We start from the raw sequence: 15,651 nt of genomic DNA, 5'->3' as shown, positions 1-15,651 counted from the left end.
CCTCAGTGGAGAACACACAAAGAGGTACCCTAGTGTAGGCAGCCACGTCTGAAGGGAGACTCCAGGATTGTGCCTTGCATGGCCAGGCTCTTCTAGAGGAATTTGGGAGTGAGAAAGGATGTGGGAGGCCAGGAATGTTCCTTCCTGGGCAGAAAGAGTTCTTCCCTCAGGTCTGTTATTCACTTTGTCCGTAGGGACTTACCATTTTTATTCTGGGGCTCACTGTCTCTCCCTTTTTTTCTGTTGAACTATTTGTGAGCATTTCTGTAGATACTCCATCTTCTTGTCTTTTTGTTTTTCCTTTTACCTCCTTAACTATGTGACCCAAATTAATGAAGACTGGCTGCAGGAAAAACCTACATAGTAATACTCTACTTCCCTTTAGCTCAGAGCAAAGGAAGGATTTTGAGGTAGCTGGAAACAGCAGTAATGGGGATGGGGGTGGGAGATTAGGGCCCCCCCCACGTTCTCTTGTCCAAGAGGTTTTCTTAGGACTCCAGTGTGGTTTTGGGGGTCTGGGGGCTTAGCAGATGAACTTCAGAGGTGCTGATGGACTGAGTTGGGGATAGGGTGCTCTTGGAAAATGGGCTCTGGGTACTGGACAGGAAGTCAGTTCATTTCACCTGTTGTTGAGTCACTGCTCCCTGGATTTCACCTGCTCCCTTATCCCTCATTGCCTATTGGCAGACAGCTTTCTTATCTGAGTTGCCTTCTGTCTATCTCCCTTCTTCCTACCCAAGGAAACCCTATAGTTTCTCAAGATCTAGCTTAGCTGCAACTTGCTCAGTAAATACCGTTTTCTCTGCTGCATTTTTCTTTCACTTGCTTGTTAATATTTGTATATATATTTTTGTTTTGTTTGATTTCTTTTTGGGCCTTCCCTAATTATGCTCAGGGCTTACTCCTGACTCTGCAATCAGGGATATTTCCTGGCAGTGCTTAGGGGGCCTTCTGGGGGGCCTTCTGGGGTGCCAGGGATCAAACCCTGACTGGCTGCATGAGAATCAAGCACTCTATCTACTATACTATTGTTCTTGCCCCAAGAAATGGTATTCTTATGTTATAGTGGTGAGCAGGGCAAAGAAAGATGATAAATTTATAAATGGATAATAACATGCAAAATAACACATAAGATTGCCTTTCCTTTTTTGAGCAGGGGTGAATAGTACACTCTGCACTATCACTGTGGCTCCCCAGGTTTTCTTTACATATGTGGACTTGACCTCGCCAACACCAGAATGGGTCAAGCTATGAAGCCAGTTCACACAGTGCTTATATATAGGTTAGAAACAGGTTACACTGATCCTACATACTCAATGGGTGCTGACATAAGTAATAATGCTTGATACAATCAGTGATCAGTTCATTCTGTTATAGGTTCCAGAAACACATTTACTAATTGTTTCTATGATCCTGTTCCATTCATTTTCTAGCATCCAGATAGGTCCATCTCTGCGCTGTTCTGGTCATAACTTGCTCAGCTCCTAGAATGTGTCATTCAGTGGTCCTGCCTCTAATTTTCCAATTCTGCGCCCAATTCTTCATGACACAGGATCAGAAGACCAAACTTTTTAGCTGAGTTTTTTTGGGGTTCATTAAACTTTGTAGGCAGTCTGTTTTCTTTAGAGAAGGCAAAGTGCTGGACACAGAGATGACAGGTGGATTTAAACTCTAGTTCTGCATGTGTCTTGGAGATGTGGGTTTTAGTTTAATGCTTGCCTAGGATAGCAGCTGAATGTATGAGATACAGACGGCTGGAAAATATACTCTGTGCACACCATCTTTATGTACATGTGTGCCCATATTTATTTATGCCTATTAGAAATTACAAGTTTATACTGATTGCTGCAATTAGAATTCATCTAGTGTCACGTGATTGATGCCAACTTTCCACATCTGTGCTTCCACATCTGTGCTTCTCCTCTCTTGGTACTGAGAAGTCTGACACCTTTCTCCTTGTTTTATTTCTGTATTTCTTTAGCATGCTGGTATGTGACCAGTTTCTTTGCTGTCTACCATGCAGCCATTTTTGAGGCCGGTGCTGTTGACTCAGACCAGCCTTCACTAGCAGACAGATTCTCCCACGTCCTCCAGGTGCTGCCTTAGTGCCTTCTCTGCCCAGATTGTTCTGTTAGAAATGTGATTTCATCCCATATGGTCCCCCGTGCCTGACAGGAGCGATTTCTGAGCACAGAGCCAGGAGTAACCCCCGAGCACCCGGGTGTGACCCAAAAACAAAAAACAAAAAACGAAACAAAACAAAAAAAGAAATGTGATTTTGAAGGTGGCTTTTCTTTTCTTTTTGTAGGCCTTGAGAATTCTAGAGCAATAGGTGTTTTTGCTGGCTCAGATCATTCAGCTTCATTAACAGGTGGGTACCAGTTCTTCCAGCTGAAGGTGCCTTTTCAGAATTCTGTAGGTTCTGCATAAAGTGGTGACACTGATGGGAGAGGCAGAGAAGAGCAGAATCTTAGGTCAGAATTCTGATGCCACCACTGGTGTGCTCTTCGGCTAGTTTCTTTACCTCTATCAGACTTTATTTTTCTGATTTTTTTTTTAATCTCAGCTCTGCAGAGGGGGATAACAAAATATCCTCTTGTACTTGTGAGTGACGGATCATTGAACTGAAAGTGAATTTATATGCACATGTTGGCTGAGTAATAATTATCTAAACTCCCTTCTAGCTATTCTTTCTCAAACTAATCTGTTTTATCCACCTATATCCTTTTAATCTAGTTCTATTGTTTATCTACTCATTTATTTATGTCCTTTTCTTTTTTGTCATCTACCTGACCTACATATCTTTTTAGCTCTCTAAATCTAGTTACGTATATGTCTGTATACATATATTTCTCATATATATATGTATTTGTTTTGAGCCACACTTTGTGGTGTTGAGGGCTAGTTCAGATTCAGTGCTTAGAGTCACTGTGGTGGTTCTCAGGAGACCTTGCAGTTCTTGGGAGAGAAACCGGGCCTTTTGCATGCAAAGCATGTACTCCAGTCTGTTGAACACTTTCCCTGGTCCTGTATTTTATATTTTTATATATTTCTCCAATTTACTTCAGTTCCATCTCTTTGATTGATGTATTGGTCTATCTTGTCTATCTTCTTTTATGAGTTATGTTTCTATCTTTTTGACTTTGCATTCCTCCACATGTTTGACATATCCATTCAATACAGTATAAACATTTTAGTGACAATGCGGCATTTCCTTGCAAATGAAGGTTATCTCTTCAAAGGTTATAGCTTTCAGAGTCCGGATTGCCCTGACCCCTGCTGGTAGACTGGAGACAGTAATGCAGAGATTTATTTTTGTAGGACCTCTCACAGCTGAATGCATATAATATATTTTAAGCAAAGGAAAATGACTTTCAGAAAGCCCTTAGTGTTTTCAGTGTTTTTCCGTGGATATGAAGGTGTGTATGTAAATATGTAAATTATTGGTGGCATGCATTTTTAGCTTCCACATTGCAATGCAAATTTGCAAAGCAAGCCAACTAACAAGCTGTTATTGTTTCCAGAATACAAGAAACAATAGTGTGAGAATTTAAATTCTTAAAATGAATTATAGATAATTGTTATTGAATGAATTAAAATGACCAGCTAACAAAAAAGCAATATCAATTTATAGCTGATCTTATATTACATATGCTGATTAATTTCCAATTGATACATATTTAAAAATATTTTAAACTTAAACATATGTTAGCACATATGTTTATAATTAACATATGTTAAAAATGTTGAGATTTGTATGTCCCTGAGCATCAAGTCCCACCTTTCCTTTTATAGGGAAAAGTACTAGTTTATGCCCCATTGTTAGCAAAGATTAGGGGAATAAGAATGGATTATGTCTAGCAGGCTCATAGGATACTGGGATTGAACCCAGGCCCAGCTGTGTGCAAAGCCAGTGCCCTATCTTCTATACTATCTCTGTCTCCGTGTGTGTGTGTGTGTGTGTGTGTGTGTGTGTGTGTGTGTGTGTGTATGGGAATGTTTGTATATATAATTTCTGTTTGTTTTTGGGCTATACCTGGTGATGTTTGGGCTTATTCAGAACCATATAGGGTCCAAATGTAAAATTGTATAGGACCATATAGGTACCATATGGGGATCAGACTCAAGTTGGCTGTGTGCAGGCAAATATGCTATCTGATGTACTTTGCTTGAGCCCTAAGAGGTATTGCTAGAGTCCAGACTTGAAGGATGAAACCACTCAACCAGAACAAAGTTTAATACTTAAATCGGTCTGCCAAAAATGCCCCCACATTGGCCGGACAGGGTCATCTCCCAAAGGAAATGATCCACTCAAGGTCATGAGGAAGATTATGTAGGGAAAGGAATATAGGGAGTTTCCAACTTTCTGATGATCTTTAAAATGATTGGCTATTGGCTAGGGCTACCTGCCTACTGAACCCTCATCCTTTCCTGGTAGGCTACCTGATATGGCCAGGTAGCTTGAGGGAGTACTCATGGAAATAGGCTTGTGAAGACCTAGCATGTGGTTTATACCATGTGGTTTTTACAAAATGGTGTCTCTCCCTGCTCAGAACCTGAGAAGAAGCCTGCCATGTGGCCTTTACAAAATGGCATTCCTCCTTGTTCAAAATCCAGGTCCCAACAATATTTCTGTTCTCCTTTAGTTTGAAATAGCTGGCATTATGTAAATCTAGTCTTTGATTTCTTGCTAAATTTTAATTTTTTAAAAAATCTTGTAGTTAGTAAAACTATATTATTTTATGTGGAACACTCACAATGTTTTTTAAACATATATGCTGATTTCTTTTATTGAGACATGATTCTTCTCTGAAATTCACCCCTTTAAAGCATAGAGATGACAGTTTGTAGAATATTCCAAACTGAATTGGTTTTTGAGAGTAAATGAAAATACAATCAAGATTTAGCATTCTTTTTGGGTTGTTATAGGTTATATAACTGGCATTGCAGCAAAATTTTATTTTGCTTGGGGATGCAACAGTGTTATGATCCACATGTGGAAGGCAGTTTGACTTTGCTAAAAATGATTTGGAACCTAGATGCTGCTGCTTGCTGCTGTTGCTTCTTCTCCCCCCTCCCCTTTTTTGGGGCACACCTGAGGCACTCAGGCATTACTTCTGGCTCTGCATTCAGAAATCACTCTTGGGGCTCAGGGGACCATATGAGATTCGAGGAATCGAACCCAGGTCAGCTTTCTGCAAGGCAAATGCCCTATTCACAGTGCTATCTCTCTGGGCCAAACCCTAGCCTCTTTTTTTTTTGGGGGGGGGGGGCCACATCAGTGATGCTCAGGGGTTAGTCCTGGCTATGCGCTCAGAGATCGCTCCTGGCTTGGGGGACCATATGGGATGCCGGGGGATCAAACTGCAGGTCTGTCCTAGGTTAGGGCATGCAAGGCCTTACCGCCTGCACCACCACTCTGGCCCCCAAATCCTAGCTTCTTAAATTGTGGGATCCATGGGGGATTGTGTGACTAAATGTGGGTCTCATGAAACATTTATTTAAAAATAAGTTTATGATTTATTATCAGTATGTTTGCTTTTTGTTTGTTTTAGATCATGCCCAAAGATGTTCAGGGGTTAATGTTGATTCTTTACTCAGGAATTACTTTTGGAGGTACTCGGGGACATTTGAGGTGCTGGGGATTGAACTGTGGTTAGCTGTGTGCAAGGCATGTACCATAACCATTGCACTATCGCTCTACCCTCTAAATGTTTGATTTTTGTCTACCTGTGCTATAAACTCAGAATGACTTGGGTGAAAAAGAGGTCATGAATGGAAAATGTTTCAGAAGCCCTGGTTTGGACTGAGATGATGCCTTTCTACAGAACTCTTTGTCATCAAGTTGTATTGATCACTGACTGACTCCTGAATGTGTTGAGACTTGATAGAAGTACTCCTCAGTCTCTTGTATGGGATTTTCATATTTACACAGCCTGTCAAGTGCAAGGAAGTTTGCTTTTTGTTTTTGGAGGGAAGTATTCTGACTTTTCTTGGAGATCTGCAGAAAGTCAGTGCTGGGGGTCATTTGGGGACATACAGACTTGAAGGACTTATCCAGCCACCTGTGACATGCCCAAGGTCAAATAGTGGTCAAATAGTAGATCTGGTACTTCAACCCCAATTCTTGCCAAAATGTCCTTGAATACTCTAGCTTTTGGTCATTGTTGGAGAATATTCCAGGCGATACAGTTAGGCTTTATTGGGAGGTACAAGTAGGAACAATTAGGTAAGGTTGTACCCAATTTTCAGATCCTGCTTGAAAGGCATTTAATATTCAGAGACTTGGTTAATTTATTTTCTAGAAGAATGCCTTCAAGAAATAGAACATGAAGCACATTTAAAAACTAAAAATAAGCAGATGAAATTAATTTCAATATTTTCCTTGCCGTAGTACACCCAACATTTATATTCAGATGTTGCCATATTATTTAAAATCTATGAAAATTATTAATAAGCTATGCATTTTGAGCGTTTGTTTTGTTTTGCACTGAATCTCTGTAATGCAATTTGTTAGGCTTTTTTTGGTCCTACAGTACATCTCAGTTTGGACTAGCCATACATCTAGTTACTTTAAAGTACAGGAGAAACCTTTGGATGTTAGGATTGGAGAAACTCTTGGTAAATCATTCAAGGAGTTGTAAATTGCTCTTAAAGCAAATATAGTGCATTCTCTCATTTTGTTTGGCTTCTAGTTAACTTTTTAATTTTGGGCTATACCCAGTGGTATTCAGGAGCCACTCCTAGCTCGTGTTCACAGGTTCCTCCAAGTGGTGCTCAGGGGCCCATATCTGCAGTGCTGAGAATCAAACCAGGGAAACCAGGGTCGGCCACATGGAAGGCATGTACTATATCCCCTGAATACTCGCCCACCCCATTAACTTTTTTTTTTTTAAAACAGAATGCCTTGCTGACAAGCATGCACACTCTGGTTTCCTGCACTCGCCCTCCTCTTTCTCTGGTTATCAGCATTATCAGTTCTATGGTTTGCCCTTGTAGGCCAACTGCACTCCCCTCTAATTTTCAGTTGGTAAAACTAAGGCTTAGGAGGAAGCCTTATTGTCCAAGGTCAATAGCTAGTTAGCTGATCCAGGAATAGAAGCTAGAGTCACTTGACTCTGAATTTGTTGCCTTTCTATTAAATCACAATGTCAGTCAGTCACATTCCTCCTTTAGATCATGGGATTATTGTAGGCTTCAGATAAACTGAACGAAGGCTACACTGATGTGATATGGTGCTATATTTTCTGCTGGATAGGACATGCAGTGAAAGAACCACATGTTTAAGGAGTTTAGGTCTAAATAATGTATACTTAAACTTGTCATTTAAGAAAGCAGTTTTATCCCTAATACACAGTAATGTGAAAATGTATTGTAGAAGATAGAGAAGATAGGCATAGTGGTTGATGTTGAATAAATATTTATTGAATGAACAAAGGGAAAAGCAAACTAATATTCCTATTTTTAATAAACTATTAAAAAATTTTAAAGAATTATGAAAACCAGGCTGGAGAGGTAGTCTAGCAGATATGGTGCTTGCTTTGCACACAGCTAACCTAGGTTTTTATCCCTGGTACCATGTATGGTTTCCAGAGCACTACCAGAAGTGATTCCCCGAATACAGAGCCAAGGTAAATCCTGAGCATCACCAGGTGGCCCTTGAGCCCTCCAAAACACCCCAAGACAAAAAAGAAAATAAATCTTGTATGTTATTTTGTATGTTATTATCTATACATGAATTTACCATCCTGTTTTGTCTTGCTACCATTGTAACATTAGAAGACTTACCATTTGAGATCTTAGAGTAATAGTACAGCAAATAGGGCACTTGCTTTGCATATAGTCGACCCAGGTTTGATCCCTGGCATCTCCTACGGTCCCCTGAACCCACTAGCAGTGTTCCTTGAGTTCAAAGTCCAGAATAAGCCCTGAGCACTGCTGGGTGTGACCCCAAAGAAAATAAAACACAAAACAAATAAAGAAGAATACAAAGAATACCACATCTTGGGATAGTAAGACAGCTGGTAGGGTGCTTGCCTTGCACGTGGCCAACCCAAGTTTGATTTCTCAGCACTGTATAGGGTTCCTTGAGCACCACCAGCACCACTGGGTGTGACCTCCAAACAAGAATAGTACCACCTTTTCTAACCACTTGCTTGCTTTTCCACATCCTGGAGCTATTTCCTTTCATTTGAGACTCATGATTCTTCTCTTTTGTTTGCCTTCTGTTTGTTTAAGATTCAGGAGAGCTTTATGTTTGGGGAAGCAACAAACATGGGCAACTGGCCTCCCCGGCTGCTTTCCTGCCTCAGCCTCAGAAAATAGAAGCCCAGTGTTTCCAGAATGAGAAGGTCACAGCTGTCTGGAGTGGGTGGACACACCTGGTCGCGCAGACAGGTGAGAGAGTAGCAGTGGATTGGTGGCTGGGAAGTATCTCCTGCAGTTGTCTAAGGAGCTCAGAGAGCTCGGGTCATTTATACTGATGGAAAGCTTCCAGGTATGAGAAGGGACGTATGCAGAGACTTGTTCTGCCACCAACTGAGCCTATGGCCTTTCCTCACTGCATTCTAGTTTTGCACTAAAAAAGGCAGCACTATTTGTGGGAAGTTGGCTAATGCTGTTAAACCCTAGGAATATTGATGTTTTGAGAAGAAACCCAATGCTTTGAGCTTCTATCAGGAAAGAATGTGTCCTGTAGGGGACACTCAGCCTTGTTAGTGTGGGAGAGAGGATGTTCTTTGCCTTGCCCCCTGAGTTCAGTGAAAAATTAGTATTTGAAGATTGAGGCAGAACTATTATTTTGAATCATTGCTGGCATCAAGATGTCTTAAAATTTTTGTTAGCTTTAACAAACTAAATAATTTGGACATCTCATATAGTTTCTGAGATATCACCATATCATGCCATGCCATTCAGATTCGGGCACCTTTTTCTTTTCTTGAGTTTTCTTTCATTTTCATCTTTCACATAAGGTATTCATTCTCTTCCTGGTCTTCACATTCACTTTTTTCTCAGGGGTTCTTTTTTTGGTGACCTCTCTTGCTGCACTCACACCGAATTATCCTGGACAGGCTGTTTGTAATTCCTAAGATATGTTTTCAGTTTAGAATCTTCTGAACGTCAGGGATTCTGAGGAGTTTTGTTGTTGTTGTTTTTGAGGTTCACTCAGCAGCTCAGGAGCTATTCTTGGATTGGTGCACAGGGGCACCCAGAGTGCTGGGAATTGAACTCAGGATTTCACATATGTATCACATGTGTTCTTTCACTCAACTACACCTTTGTCCCCTCTTCTTTGCTTTCAATTTTTTTTTTTTTTTGTTAGCTACACACAGATCTTACATGCCCAAATAACTGATGACTTTTTCTGGTCAGCTTTTATTATCAGGAAGTTTGTACATAGTACACATTTGAACACCAACACAGAATTATAAAAATATATATATTTGGGGCCGGGTAGATAGTACAGCTGCGTTTGCCTTGCCAGCAGCCGATCCAGGACCTGGACCTAAGGTGGTTGGTTTGAATCCCGGTGTCCCATATGGTCCCCCGTGCCTGCCAGGAGCTATTTCTGAGCAGATAGCCAGGAGTAACCGCTGAGCACCGCCGGGTGTGGCCCCCGCCCTCCCCCCCCCAAAAAAAGGAAAAAAATATATATTTAAGGTTTTTAGGATCATGTTCAGGGCTTTCTCCTGATTATATACTCAGGGATCAACTTTTGGCAGGCATGGGGGACATATGGGGTACTGGGGAGCAAACCTGGCTCAGTCACATGCATGGCAAGCAAGCACCCTATCTGCTATTCTATCTCTCCAGCCCCATAAAATTTGCATTTTTGAGGATTATAATTATTATTATTTTTTGGTTTTGGGGCCACACCTGGTGACGTTGAGGGGTTACTCCTGGCTGTGCACTCAGAAATTACACCTGGCTTGGGAACCATATGGGATATTGGGGGATCGAACTGCAGTCTGTCCTAGGCTAGCTTGGGCAAGGCAGATGCCTTACTCCTGCCCCAATAATTGATTATTTTTTAAAAGGTGTATGATCATTTTTTAATGGAGGCCTGGTTACAGATGGATCACCTATAAACATTTTCTATTTTAGTTTTTTTTTTTGTTTGTTTTTGTTTTTTGGGCCACACCTGGTGACGCTCAGGGGTTACTCTTGGCTATTGGAGGACAATATGGGATGCCGTCTGTCCTAGGCTAGCGCTGGCAAGGCAGACACCTTACCTCTAGTGCCACCGCGTCGGCCCCTCTATTTTAGTTTTTTCCTCTTTTTTCCCCTTGTTTTTGACAATGCTCAGGACTTTGTCTTGTTTCTTCTTAGGGATCCCTCCTGGTGGGGCTAATGTGACCCTATGGGATATCAGGAATTGCACTCAAGTGCCTTACGCGCTGTACTGTGATTCTGTTTCTATAAATTTTTTTCTTAAATAAATTCACTTAAAATTTAGAAGAAATTTCTTAAATCATTTAAAGAAATAGTAACTATGTATTTTGTATAATTGATAATATCTTTCTAACCCCCAAGGAGCTCTATTAGGGAAGGCAGCATCTGAGGCTTTTTCACTTCTGTCTTGCAGAGGTTGTCTTCATTTTCCTCCATCTTACTGTTTCCAGTTTAAAGAGACTAAATATATTCAGCTGCATGTGAGGCAGGGCAGAGACCATCAAGATTTCTAATTTCTTTCCTTGTTTTTATTTTTGTTGGGGGGCTCACCTGTCATTGCTCAGGCTTACTCTTGACTCTGCACTCAGGAATAACTCCTGGTGGTATTCAGGGAACCATATGGAAAACCAGGGATTGAACCTGGGTTGACTACACGCAAGGCAAGTATTCTTCCTATTGTACTGTATCTCTGTCCCCAAACCCTCTATTTTTTTTTTTTGACATTGTTTTGGTATTTGGGCCACATCTAGTGTTACTCAGGGGTTACTTCTGACTCTATACTCTGGATTCACTCCTGGTAAATGTGGGGGACCAAATGGGATACTGGGGATTGAACCTGGATTGTTTGAGTGCTCAATTTCTTTCCTTGGATTTACTAGTTCGGGAATACCAAATTTCAGTTTTCTTGAATTTAAGAGTTCAGCCAAATTAGTTACTGTTTATTTGGAACCTGTTGAACAACAAGCTAAGACTTAGAGAAATGGGAGAAAATATGTGGACTTTGCTCCATGGCCTCCTTCTTGACCATTGTTCCATCCTGCCCATCCATTGTTGCATTCATCTCTTTGTCCATCTTGCATGAGGTGAGGCTCTGCTTATGTACATGCCTTGTTAGTACATGAATTCCACTGTCAAGGAACCCACTGTACCTTGAGGAGAGACATGGACCTGTTACCAAATTTTAGGCCCTGCCAGAGGGAACTGTACAATAATAGAATCAAGTACAGAGTGCGGAATGGCCTAGAAACTAGCAGCAGCGTGAGTAATTGGGTGCTAACAGGTAGGCGGTTGGTGGTTAGTCAGTCTTTAGAGAATTTCTATGTTATCTACACTCTACTACCAAATGGGAATGAGTTTGGTGGAGCCTGACAAGACCCCTTTAACTAGACAGCTGCCTAATGAAAGGCGTGAAGATAGTCTGCTTTCGGTGTAGCTTTGTTGCATCCTTGCTGCTGTTGGTTTCCACGTCCGGGCCAACAGCCCAGCCCTTGGTGGGAGGTTGGAAGCCACGTCCCCAGTACTGTCTGAGTCACCCCAGCTGCTTTGGAGCTTAGCTTCAGGTCTCCACCTCCACATGAGAGCGTGATTTTTGGGTACCACTTCAGCTGTTTAATTAACTTGTTAATTCAGATCTTTTGTTTATGTACTTTGTCACTTTCCTCTTCCTCTCAAGTCCAGAGTGGTTAAAAGCCAGGGTGTCTGAGTGTCCCAGTTGTTGTCCTGGGTTTTGGATAACTGGGAAGCTTCCTGCTATTTGATTCACTGATTTTGCTCTCCTAGCAGCTGCGGACACCTGTGTCCTGGCCTAGTGTCGTTGAGAAGAAATACCCAAGGCTTCCCATTTAATCAGCATCATATTAATGGGAACACAATTTTCTCACCGGGTTAGAAACAACTCATTAGTAGAACAAGGTGTTATTTGACTCTTATTCTGGTTCTGGGTTCAGGGGGGAGCATTGTTGCGGGGGTCTTACCTCATAGACTTCTCCTGGAAATTGTGTCCTGTAGATTAAATGAGCAGTGACCACCTCTCTGTCCAGGTTGATGGCATGGGTGGGATATGGAGGAGGAAGAAGTAAGACTTAACCTTTCCCCTTTTCTATAGTCCCTGCATCAGTGAGTCTCAACAACAGGTGATTTTTGTCCCCCAGACAACATTTGCAGTGCCTTAGTGTCAAAACTACGTTGCAGTGACAATGCAGTTGTGGCAACTGGAGGCTGCTGCTGGCATCTTGTGGGTAGAGGCAGGGGATGCTGTTAACTTCCTGCAAAGCAAGAGTGATGCTTATTTCCCAAGAAAGTTTTACCCAACTTTAAGGCTTAAATTATGTCCAGATTGATAAATACCCCCCCCCCAAACCCACCCCCCACCCCCAATTGATGTAGGTGCTTGGTGAGGGCAGTTCACAGGGCACTTGGGAGAACTTTCTGTTTTGTCTGTCTGGGTTGCAGTCTATGCCCTCCCCCATCAGGAGTCTGCTGCTGCCTGCCTGCAGTGTTTGCGATGGAAAAATACTTTTTCTCTGTTAGTCAGAGGCACTTGGAAAGAGTCCAAGAGAACCTGTTCTAATCTGGGAGAGCTGGCAAGAGTACCTGTATCCCAGGCTGGTGGCACTGCATTCTAGAAACCTTTCCCAGGCTGCTGAATGTTCCTGCTCGTTTTTCTTAGGAATTTCATAGGATTCCTGGATGACTGTTCTCCAGCAGTGACCTGCTGTGGTCTCATCTGAGATTCATGATTTCCTGTCCTGGAGTGAGAGCTGGCTGATAAATCAGGGGCTGATCAATTTGGTGACCTTGTTTCAATCATTTCACCTGACTCAGCCTCCAAGGCCTCAGTTTTCCATAGAATATTCACATCTGCATGCATTGTGCATAAGGGTGCCCTGAGGTCAATGAATGGATATGTATGGAAGAACCCAGCTAAGGCTCTGTCTGCCCTTGTAAGTGAGAGGTGCCTGAGGTTGGGATATGTGAATAAATTAAGGTATTAGCAGTTGCTTTGAGTAAAGACTTTCTGTTTCAACAGGGCCTATACAGAGCTTGAGACATACCATCTTCTTCCCCTGGGAGCTCAGAGCCTGCCAGGGGTGCCAGCTCTACTCTCCATCCTCAATTGGAGAAGTACCTCAAGTCTTTCACTTACAGCAGCTGGCAAGCAACTAATTACCTTATCAACAGCTGGGAAGGTCTTCATGGCTTTATAGGTAATTTTCTTTGTGAGATTACTGATACCATTGGTTTCAAGTTGATTTTGGATGCATCTGTTTATCTTAGCAGATACATACATACCATATTATGGTATGTGTATACCCCCCAATTTTTTCTTTCCTTTTTGTTTAGTGGGGGCCATACTCTACTGCTCTCAGGGCTTATTCCTGGTTCTGTGCTTAAGGTGATTCCTGGCAGTGCTGGAGAACGATATGGAGTACCAGACATCAAACCTGAATTGGCCACATACAAGGCATACCTTACCTATTATACTATCTTTTCAGTCTAATACCATAATTTTTTAACCGCTCATCTGTTGTTAAGTTGTTCATTTGAGTTGTTTCCAAATCTTGGCTATTGTAAATAATGCTGTGATGTGTACATATATCCTTGGTATGTTTTTATGTTCTTGGGGTGGGTGCCCAGGAGTGGAATCACTGGGGCCTATGGACGTTTTGAGAAGTCTCTGAGCTGTCTCTAGAGAGGCTAAACAAGATAGTCGTCCTGCCAGCAGTGAATGAGGTTTCCTCTCTCACTACTTCTGTTTTTCACTGTCATTGTAGTTTGGATTTGCAGCAATCTTTTAATATTCTTGTTGGCCATTCATAAATTCTTTTAGGAATTGTCTGTTCATCTCCTCTCTAATTTTTTTTTTTTTTTTTTTTTGGTTTTTGGGCCACACCCGGTAATGCTCAGAAGTTGCTCCTGGCTTGGGGGACCATATGGGACACCGGGATCGAACCGCGGTCTGTCCAAGGCTAGCGCCGGCAAGGCAGGCACCTTACCTTTAGCGCCACCGCCCAGCCCCCTCCTCTCTAATTTTTGATGGGGTTATTTTTCTGGTTGTTGAGCTTTATGAGTGATTTATATATCTTGGATACTAGTCCTCTGTCTTATGTGCAAATATTTTCTCCTAATCAATAGGCAGTTTTTTAATTTTAGGTCTCATTTCTCAATGTATAAGCTTTTTAGTTTGATGTTATACCACTTGTTTATTTATTTATTTTTTTTTGTCTTTGGGGTTGTATCTTTTGTATCCTTGAAGGTCAAAATTATGATGTAAGCTCTGGATTTGTAGCTCATGCTCATTTTAGCTTTCTTTCCATACCTTTACTGCGTCATCTGTTTACCACAAGAGTGCCTTTGTATCTGTGTCCCCTCTCTTTGGCAGTTATTCCTGTATCCCTTCCTTATTTTGGCAATTAAATTTCCTTGTTTCTTAGGTGATCATTTGGTAAAAGTAATTGAATACAGACTTCCCACATGCAAAACCCCTGAACCAGCTTCTACCCTTATAGTTACTTCCTTTAAAAGATACTTTTTTTCTGGGGCCGGTGAGGTGGCGCTAGTCAAGGAAGGACCCCTGTTCGATCCCTCGGCGTCCCATATGGTCCCTTCAAGCCAGGGGTAATTTCTGAGCGCTTAGCCAGGAGTAACTCCTGAGCATCAAATAGGTGTGGCTGAAAAACAAACAAACAAACAAAAAGATACTTTTTTTTAAACTTCAAGGTAGTCATTACATGTTCTGAGAGATTTTCTTTGATTACCCAACTATTTTGTCCTTTTATAAAAAAATTTTTGGCCATATTCAGCAACACTCATATCATTCCTGGTTCTGTGCTCAGAAATTACTCCTGACAGGTATGGGGGACCATATTGGGTTCTGGGGTTTGAACCCTGGTTGGCCATGTGCAAGACAAATGCCCTACTTGCTGTGCTATCACTCTGGCGCCTTCTTTTATTTTTAATCTTTTCGTGGAATTACAGTCTTCCCTTGAGCTACTTTATTTATTTTTGGTTTTTTTTTTGGTTTTTGGGTCACACCCGGCAGCCCTCAGGGGTTCCTCCTGGCTCTACGCTCAGAAATCACTCCTGGCAGGCTCAGGGGGCCATATGGAATGCTGGGATTCGAACCAACGTCCTTCTGCATGCAAGGCAAATGCCCTGCCTCCATGCTATCTCTCTTGCCCCGAGCTATTTTATTTTTAATTTTTTTTTTTTTTTTTTGGTTTTTCGGGCCACACCCGTTTGATGCTCAGGGGTTACTCCTGGCTAAGCGCTCAGAAATTGCCCCTGGCTTGGGGGGACCATATGGGACGCTGGGGGATCGAACCGAGGTCCTTCCTTGGCTAGCGCTTGCAAGGCAGGCACCTTACCTCTAGTGCCCTTATCTCCACCTTTTTTTAGATGTAAAATTCTGAGGACATAATTTGTGTTTGTTTCTTTTTTTCAGCAAACCTCAAACCTTAGCAAAGTATGTGGCACAAA

At 41.9% G+C, this 15,651-nt stretch overlaps 1 protein-coding gene across 1 annotated transcript in view; it reads left to right on the top strand.

Annotated features, from left to right (window-relative positions):
* Nucleotides 1-15,651, top strand: part of SERGEF (secretion regulating guanine nucleotide exchange factor) — a 286,373-nt gene that overhangs the window by 15,534 nt on the left and 255,188 nt on the right. Inside the window, exons 7-8 of the mRNA XM_049781050.1 lie at nt 2,309-2,371; nt 8,239-8,397. Of these exons, the coding sequence (XP_049637007.1) occupies nt 2,309-2,371; nt 8,239-8,397 (222 nt within the window). The remainder of the gene's footprint in view (nt 1-2,308; nt 2,372-8,238; nt 8,398-15,651) is intronic.

This window comes from Suncus etruscus, chromosome 9, assembly GCF_024139225.1.
Source record: "Suncus etruscus isolate mSunEtr1 chromosome 9, mSunEtr1.pri.cur, whole genome shotgun sequence".
Taxonomy (NCBI): Eukaryota; Metazoa; Chordata; class Mammalia; order Eulipotyphla; family Soricidae; genus Suncus; species Suncus etruscus.
The sequence above is the reverse complement of the archived record's forward strand: the minus strand, read 5'-3'. Positions and strand labels throughout refer to the sequence as shown.